The following is a 9504-nucleotide window of genomic DNA, read 5'->3' as shown; positions in this document are numbered from 1 at the left end:
AGTTCTAGAAACGTTGCGTCACGGTGGTCATGTGACTCGCTGACGCAACAATATGTTCTTTAACAATTACTGAATTCCCTCTATATTGACAGATGTTGAGGATAGCCTATGTAATGTGTATATAATATATATATAGATCACTTTACTGTTATTGGTCAACTTATTGTCATAGGGAATAACGTCTGTGGTAATAACACCCAAATGTGTTGGGGATATCCCATCTATCAGACAAAATCCAAATGCTGATGTTAAACTAGTCAGCCATCATGGAAAATCAAATAAGGGTACAAAATTTATTTGATTTTTGCATACATATAATAAGTGAAAAAATGTCTCGCTAAAGGTATGTTTATTTCAAACAGTTAAATGTATCTGCAAGTCCTGAGTATGCATTAAAAACTATATTCTGTAAGACATTTAATAGCAACAATAACTTTCCACTCTACAAGTCGTATAGTTTTTATGGTAAGAGATGAGTTGGTACATTAAACATCCACAACTTTCTATCACTTTAGAAACTAATTAATGGGGGAGATAACCAAATATTATTAGTTAAAGATGTGATAAAGAATTCTAAGCAACAACTCCACCATGATGGTCTTATCAGGCTAAGCTGTTTACTTGAACTTTTCAGATCTTGGGGATCACCAACCCTCTAGGTGAAAAGAAGTATGTTGCAGCAGCTTTCCCAAGTGCCTGTGGGAAGACCAACCTGGCCATGTTGACTCCATCGTTGCCAGGTTACAAAGTAGAATGTGTTGGTGATGACATTGCTTGGATGAAATTTGATGAACAAGGCCAATTGCGTGCAATTAACCCCGAGTATGGTTTCTTTGGTGTTGCACCAGGTAATGCAGAGTGATTGTATCAGTTTGAATACTGTGACTTTTCCAAAATATGAGGAGTTCAGATAAATGGGTTTTAAGGTCTGGTATTTGGCAATTGTTTGAGAATTAATTTATCTCTTTAAAATTAATTTTTAAAACTTAATATGTATTTGGCATTACTTGTCTTCTTTGATCATAATGTTTCATTTAAAAATAATTATTAGAATTGTAGAAAAATAATATTGTAGCATATTTTAAAGTTATTTTTCATTCTGAAAGCATGCAATATACACTTTATTGGTGACAGAAATGACTATGAATACTTTGTAGAATAGAAATATATTTTTATACTGTAGGAACATCAATGAAGACTAATCCAAATGCAATGCTGACAGTTCAGAAGAACACAATCTTTACGAATGTGGCTGAGAGAAGTGACGGTGGATTTTTTTGGGAGGGCATGGAAGATGAGCTTCCTAAAAATGTTAAAATAAAATCGTGGACAAATGTTGAAAACTGGAAACCTGACAGTGGGAAACCTGCAGCCCATCCTAACTCCAGGTATGCTAAACGTGTAGCCTATAGTTAGTGTATTCAGGCTTTTGAATCTCATTATTCCTAGTTCACAGCCATTGCACCCTGCATCTTGGAGCCATGGGTGCACTATAAGTGTGATAGTTTAATACTACTATTCAATGAAACAAGAGTTAGCAGTGAGTGCTTTTGACTAGCTATTTTCCCTCAAATATGTAAGTTCAAAATTAGGGACAACTATGCACAAATATCCCTTGTGTAGCTTTGTGTGAAATTATGAAAGAAACAACTAACTTTTAAAGCTGCAACATTAATTTGCAGTATACAAGTGCTTCTGCAAACTAGTTTGATTGATCACATGAATGTTACTGTAACGACTGAACAATTAGTTTATGATTGATCACATGAATGTTACTGTAACGACTGAACAATTAGTTTATGATTGATCACATGAATGTTACTGTAACGACTGAACAATTAGTTTATGATTGATCACATGAATGTTACTGTAACGACTGAACAATTAGTTTATGATTGATCACGTGAACGTTACTGTAACGACTGAACAACTAGTTTATGATTGATCACGTGAACGTTACTGTAACGACTGAACAATTTGTTTTTCTTTTTTCAATATAAAAATATGTGAATTGTGTTTGGTTATATTTTAAAATATTATTTACATGTTCAGTTATGTAGAGAAGGTGAAAACAAATCCCTTACTATAACAACACTACTATACAATTACTAGAATATTTACTGCCACCTAGGCGTATTCCATAGTATGGGCTTGATAAACAACACATTTAGTGAAACATTAGTTAATAAGTAACATTACGCGCGCACGCACGCACACGCACGCACGCACACACGCACACACACACACTGATAGATATAAAAGTATAAAATATACACATGTTTTGTAGGATTTGAAAATCAAAATTTACTGTCATTTAGGAAATATTATTTTAAACTTTATGCATATAGATTCTGTGCTCCGGCCAAACAGTGTCCAATGATGGATTCTCAATGGGAAGATCCTGCTGGTGTACCAATTTCGGCAATTATCTTTGGAGGGAGAAGACCTAAAGGTTTTGTTGCCATTCTAGATGTTTTGTTTTTCTAAACCTTATAAGTGTTACGTGGAGTTAATGTAAGTAATATCTTCACTCTTCAGAAAAAAGAAGTAATGATTAAATGCCCATTTTTTATTTATCTTGCAAAACGAACAAAACAATTTTCTGAGGTTCTTATCCTCATTTTACATGTAGCACTAGTCTTCAGGAAGTTCCAGAAAAACTAAAACAAAAAATGTATGAAATACACGTTTTATCACTTACCTATAAACACACACAGGGTAGGAACTTGTTATTGAAAATTACAAAAGTGGACATTAACACTTACTGTATGGAGGCTAACTAATCTGACTTAGTCTCTTGTGATGAAGTTGGATTGGCTAAAAGGCTTAATGATCCAGGTAAATAATATTAAAATCAAAAAGGAGTAAATATGCATATATATTTATATTAAAACAATTGTAAATAAATTTAGTTTCAAACTAAGAATACGAATTTTAAAAATATAATTCATTTCGGTAAGTTTTCAAATTCAGGGAAAAATAAACCAAAATAAAATAAATAGGCTTTTATATGTCTTTCAAAAATTGAAGGTTATTTTGATTTATATGCTAATGACTTTTTCCTTAAATGGTCTTTATGGGTGGGAATGTAAATTTTCCCTTCAGCTTTGCCAACTCTCGTACAATAATCGCCAGTAGTAGAGTGGTGAAAGAAATCACTACATAGATGCGAGTTTATTAAAAGTTGCTTCAAGTATGAAGTAAAACAGACTCTGTGCTGCATCATTAGTACTGATTCCCCTGCATGTTACTGGGTTTTTAATCATGTCACAAAAAATCACTACCTCTACTATGTTTTCTTATTTTGCATAACATATTTACTTTTTTTTTTATCTTTATATAGTGTTTGTTTGTTTGTTTTCTAATAAGCGATTGTTGTTGTTTTTTGTGTTATAGGTGTTCCGTTGGTTTATGAATCTCTAAACTGGCAACATGGTGTGTTTGTTGGTGCTGCCATGAGATCGGAAGCTACTGCTGCTGCAGAACACAAAGGTAACTCTCTTTTTATAATCACTTCTTTGTGTTTTGATACTTTTGTTAGTATTTTATGTCTACATGTAACACCTAACACTCTGTGACTCAGCAGTAAGTCTGGAGGCTTGTAACACAAAAAAATACTGGGTTTCAATACCCATGGTTGGAACAGCACAGATAGTCCATTGTGAAACTTTGGGCTTAAAAACAAACAAACAAGCATTCCTGTTTCTGTTGTCCATGTATTCAGTTCCTTAACTCTTAAAATATTTTTAATTTTGATACTTTGCTTTTTTTACTACAATTACATAATGTTCCAATACCTCAGGAAAGTTAGATACAAGATACTACAGTTTTAATTTACATTATGAAAACGTATTTTTATTCCAATTATAAGTCAAAAAGCAAAAAAAAAATCAATTAAAATGTTATTTTGAAAATTATGAAGAAATGCTTTTCCAAAAGATTAAAAATTATATACAAAAAAACTAGGTTATTGAAAAAAATTCTTTCTTCTGCATTTGCTTCTCTGTGTCTTTACTGTCATTACACAACAATCCTGTTTGGAGATAAAATAACTAATTTTACAACTGTTTAACAATTGAAGGTTAGCGATGGCATCAAAAGGAGTATGTTCAGATGAAATGTAGTTTAGTTTTTTTCAAATAATTTTGTATGTTACCGGTCTCTGTTTAACTTCTTTCATTCTTCAAGCATCACTGATTGTCGAATTGAATACTTCTGTTTTGTGGTACTTTATTTAACTAAGAACAAAGATGTTTAAGTCAAATAACGTTATAATATTTTTTCATAGATCTGGTACTTTCTTGCAGAATTGAAACTACATTTTATTTATCAAATCTTATTATACAAAATTTCTCCTATTTTGTTTTATGTTTGCTAATCTGGTGGCAGAACTACTGAAATGCTTACGAAATTGAAATATAATTCCTAAAGTTATTTTCATAATAAATTAATACTTGGTAAATATTTAATCTGTTTTGACCAAAAGACGTAACTGTTATTGGCGTACTCGTAAAAACCAGTTTCTGGGTATTTCATTGCAGGTAAGGATAAACCTTATTTGTTTCAAAAACTCACCCCTTTCTTTTCTAAACAGCCAAAGTCATCATGCACGATCCATTTGCGATGCGTCCATTTTTTGGGTACAATTTTGGGCACTATCTGGAACATTGGTTGAGTTTCAGAAAGAAACCTGAAAATAAGTTACCCAAGATTTTCCACGTCAACTGGTTCAGAAAGGACAATGATGGAAAAATAATTTGGCCTGGATTTGGTGAGAACTGTAGGGTCCTCGACTGGATTTGTCGACGAGTTGATGGTCACGACATAGGACAGGTATAAAGTGATTATTTTTTCACGTGTATGACAAACGTTTATGATGTCTATAGAATATTTTCATAAGAGTTGTTTATTGAGAAACTAAAATGAGGTAACTTTGAAGTACAAGCAAAATATGAAGTATACATCTTAATGTAAAACAAGTCTAGTCAAAACCAAGAACACCCGTAACAAAGATCTATAGATGGATGTTCATGGTAACGATTATGAGTGCCTAAGCCTTACAGCTCCTTCCATCACCTTTACACCCCCACCCAAAGTAGCTCAGTGGTAAGTCTGAAGGCTTTTAACACAAAAACCATTTTATTTTGCAAGCAGGATATTTTACACTAAATTGTTAGGAATTAATCACATTATCATTTGCATTTCGAAATGTGACATAAAGAATAAAAATGTAGATTTATTGTATGTTATTGTTAAGCAGCTCTTAGCATGACTGAAATGCTCAACAATTACTTTTTGCAGTATAAGTAGCTCAGAGTGAAACCAAGGCTGCAACACAATTAACCTTTTTAAAGTCCATGAAATAATTTAAATTGATAGATTAACTTAAACTTTTCCCGTCACTGTGGACAGGTATTTTTGCTTGTAACTGATAATTGTTAAATAGTTTACACATGTACATACTGTTGAAAGTAACAGCTGTACAGGAAAAAAGCCAAGTTCCCAATGCTGTAAAAGATGTATGAATTTTTAAAAAGTTCTTCACAGAACTTAAGGTCTCCTTTTTATTGGTAAAATCAGTTGCCTTCGTATCAGTAGTGAACATGTTGGTCCAATGTATGTGTGTGTGTGTGTGTGTGTGTAAACAAACTTTATTTAAAAAATTAATACTTACATCAAAAGGAAGGGCTGTATTAAAAACAGCAAGACCAAACCTACAATGAAATAGAAAATTTTTATGATACAAGACAAGCCTTATTAAGAATGTAAAAGTATAACATTGTATATAGATGTAGGATGTTGTGGGCTTGAGCTCCCACATCATTTCATTATTATTTTACTCTTTTATACATGAGGCTTTGTGAATGGAGGACATTAACATTAATGGCTGGTGTATCCCTACATTACTTTGTGGGTTCAACTTCTGCATTGACATCCAAAGACCAGGACATATGTTGCATCCCATACAAACACACGGATATATAATTTTTTCTTTCCAGGCAACTGCCATAGGATATGTTCCTAAGGATGGATCCCTGAAGACAGATGGACTTCCTGCAATCAACATGAATGAGTTGATGTATGTGCCCAAAGATTTCTGGCAAAACGAGGTTCAGGAGATTCGGAAATACTTTGGTGAGCAGTTACCTCAAGATCTCCCAGCCGAAGTTGCTGAAGAACTAAACGAACTTGAGCAACGTGTTGAGAAAATGTAAACATTTATTAAGTACCGAGTACCAAGATAAGATTAATGTGTGTAATTCATGATAGAATTTGTTGAAAAAGGTTTCTGTACTTCTCCATTGAAATGTGAAGGTTTTGAATGAGCAATTACAAGTATAACATAAATTAAGTATTAGGGAGAATTCTGTTTTTTAAATTTCAGCAAGGATTTATTAGTTGTAGATAGTAAAACTTTATTTTGTCACAGTGTTTCATCAGGTTTATCTGGTATTATCAAGTAAGATACCAAACAACAACAACAACAAAAAAGACCGATACCAGACAAACCTGGTTAAATGTGACAAGATCGTTTTATTTTGTACAACCAGTAAAAACCTTGCTGAAATTTTTGATAACGTATATATGCCACCAATTTTACCGCAACTGGACAAAATTAGGTAAGCGTGAAGATCACTGGAATGCAAACATAGTGGACCAGTGCATATATCTCTTGGTTTTAAAACTAATATGCTTCTTTCTACCAAATTGATCATAATCACTTGTGTTCTGGGAGATATTTTAATAATTTCTGTTTCATTTTTTCTTACTTTTGTTGAATTACTTAAAATCAATCGGAACACTTAATCATTCAAAATATTTTGTTCATTAATTCAAAAATGACATTGTTTTTAAATGAATGGAGACTAAAGCTTTAATTCACAAATCATTTTTAACTAATTGAGGGAAATGTTCAATAGTATTTATATCTCTGTAGGAAATATTTTCACAAAAATGTACTTCGTAAACAAACTAATATTTTGAACACTGAGACTATAACACACATTGTATTGAGGGGGGGAATTATGATAATAATAGTCTACACGTCATATGAAGATAAACTGGAAACATTATTGGCTTTTTAGAATTTAAAATGCATATTTTAAGATAATTACCATTATAATTTTTTGAGACTACGTTAAATATACTTTTTCAGTACTTTGTCGATTAAAACTTAAATAATGGAATGATATGAATTGCAGAAGCCTTGAGATTATTCTTATGATGTTCATTGAGGAGTATTAATATTTTTTGAAAACTGAGTTAATACTGTTATGGGTTGGTTTGACAGTTTAAGTGTGAATTCCAAATTTCATTGAATACATTTGTATTGTATTTATACTACACTATGAATCTTATACATGGGTTTTAAAAATCCTAAATACTATTTTTTATTTTCTCTTAAACATCATCCCCCCCCCCCCAACAAAAAACAATTTTGTGTACAGTGAGAAAATTGTCTTTAAAAATCATGCAACTTTTTTTCTTTAATGTATTTTCAAAATCGAAGGGCAACCGTGGTTTCTGATACGAACTAGTCGACTTAAATTCCATATCCCATTTTTGTCTTTTCCTATTGTATTTTTTTAATAATGCTTGTAATGTCTTGGCAAACATAAAAGTTGATACTCAGACTTGCCATTTCTTTTTAAGAAGTTGATTTGCTTGAATTCTAAAGACATTTACACTTAGTAAACACAGTTTGTTCATTAAAATTGATATCTTTCCTACTTCTTAAAAAACAAGCTGTAAAAAAAAAAAAGGTTTGTACCCATTAGATCTAGTTTAAAAAATAAACTGTGATAATAATAATATTATGATTATTTTCATGCAATAACCTTTCTGGTTTTAAATCCTATTTTCTGTGAAATAATGTTTGCCTCAATTTGGAAGTGAGGTGTAGAGTAACTATGTACGAGATAAATAAAATGTTTCAAAGAAGGTATTATTTGTCACTCGGGAAAGCGTAGCACATTCGCTCTTCAGCTGAACATCCAAGATGTTTGCACATTGTTTGTTTAGAATGTTTTTTGCATAGGCTGTTCCTAATTTTGAACCGATAGACCAGAGGGAAAGTCTATAAGCAAGAGTACCCATGCCAACTCTTGAGCTACTCTTGTCTGACCAAGAGGTGAAATTTGACTGTCACTCTTATAGTGTACCCAAAGTGAAATGCATTTTCACAGCAACAGACAATGAACTATAAACCCTGGAATTCACAGCCTGAGGCTACTAGGCCATGAGGAAATCTTGTTTATCTGTATACAATGTAGGTAGAAAAAGACTGTTCCTTGCTGTTTTACTTTAGCCTAATCTCTTTTAATAACTAAAAACTTAATTGTTTTCATTGCTTGCTATATTTGGAAATTCAGTTTGAAATTGATTATAAAATTAGCATATTAATGATACAATTTCTCTTTATAACAACAGTTTATTCATTGAAAAATTACATAAATGTTTAGTATATAATGAAACAACAAATACTAAAAATGTTCATATTGTCACAACATATTCACTTGTATATCATAAACGTATATTGTATAAAAAAACAAAACAAATGTACATAAAAACAATGTAAATGTGTTCACTGGGTTTTTTTTTTGTCTTAGTAATTTGGGATATTTTTATTCTCTATTCCTTAAAAACAAAGTTTTGTTACTCAAGACGGTGGTACAGTAAATTACCACAAATTCAAAACATCCTAGTCGGTGACAATTCAACAAAGTCCTCAAACCATACAGTAGTAAAATTAACATTTGAATCATGGCTAATTAAACATAAAACTGATAAATTCATGTAAAATATTATTGGTTCTTTGTTTTCATACAAATAATCCAGATCACAATCTTCGGTTATATGTGTGTAAAGCTAAGGAAAAAGAGTTCATATATTTATTAGAAGGGTAGTAAACGTTAAATATACTAGTAAACCTAATTTGTGGTTATATTCTAATAATTTGAAGTAAATCTATAGGAAAGATACACGTTGCAGGAGAAAGTTTGCAACGGGTTGAACATTAATCTCTACACAGTATTTAAAAACTGCTTTATAGTGTGGTGTGCTCACATAGATATATTCTTTTTTATGTGGACAGTAAAAATTGTTTTCATGCAAGCAAGTGTAAAATGTATTACATCACAAGCTGGAAATATTTTATAAGGACGAGTGCACATTTGTCTTGATGCTCGAGTAGGTTAGTGGAGTCAGGTGACCACAAGATGATGGAATATTACAGACTACCGTACTGATTGGGCCTCTTATTTCCATTCTATGTAACTTTTCTACCTGGGTTTTCAGCTGGTCCAAAGTGTGTGGAAGATCTGGTCCGGGGCTTTGGCCAACATAATCTGGTTCTTTTGGGTAAAGGTCATCACCTAAGACAAAAATACTTCTAAAATATACATGTACAACATTATTAACTTCTTATCAGAGCAAAATTTAAATTTAACTTCGTAATGAGTTATAGTTAATTAAATAATTTTTCCTTGTAAATCAGTTGGATAC

The 9504-nt window shown here is 31.8% G+C and overlaps 2 protein-coding genes across 5 annotated transcripts in view; one reads left to right on the top strand and one right to left on the bottom strand.

The window, feature by feature from the left end:
* Positions 1-7941, top strand: part of LOC106472828 (phosphoenolpyruvate carboxykinase, cytosolic [GTP]-like) — a 22904-nt gene extending 14963 nt beyond the window's left edge. The window contains exons 7-12 of the mRNA XM_013933495.2: positions 635-848; positions 1184-1388; positions 2349-2452; positions 3397-3492; positions 4595-4833; positions 6000-7941. Coding sequence (XP_013788949.1) covers positions 635-848; positions 1184-1388; positions 2349-2452; positions 3397-3492; positions 4595-4833; positions 6000-6215 — 1074 coding nt within the window. The 3' untranslated portion in view covers positions 6216-7941. The remainder of the gene's footprint in view (positions 1-634; positions 849-1183; positions 1389-2348; positions 2453-3396; positions 3493-4594; positions 4834-5999) is intronic.
* Positions 7942-8291: 350 nt separating this feature from the next.
* LOC106472827 (nucleoside diphosphate-linked moiety X motif 19-like) overlaps positions 8292-9504 on the bottom strand; it is a 13056-nt gene continuing 11843 nt past the window's right edge. For 2 of the 4 annotated variants that reach the window (XM_022401366.1, XM_013933494.2), the window contains exon 4: positions 8301-9374. In XM_022401366.1, the coding sequence (XP_022257074.1) occupies positions 9154-9374 (221 nt within the window). In that variant the 3' untranslated portion in view covers positions 8301-9153. Of the gene's footprint in view, positions 9375-9504 lie in introns of all 4 variants that reach the window. The other 2 variants (XM_022401368.1, XM_022401367.1) reach the window with 2 other exon arrangements.

Source organism: Limulus polyphemus, unplaced genomic scaffold (assembly GCF_000517525.1).
Source record: "Limulus polyphemus unplaced genomic scaffold, Limulus_polyphemus-2.1.2 Scaffold5642, whole genome shotgun sequence".
NCBI classification, from domain to species: Eukaryota; Metazoa; Arthropoda; class Merostomata; order Xiphosura; family Limulidae; genus Limulus; species Limulus polyphemus.
The sequence above is the reverse complement of the archived record's forward strand: the minus strand, read 5'-3'. Positions and strand labels throughout refer to the sequence as shown.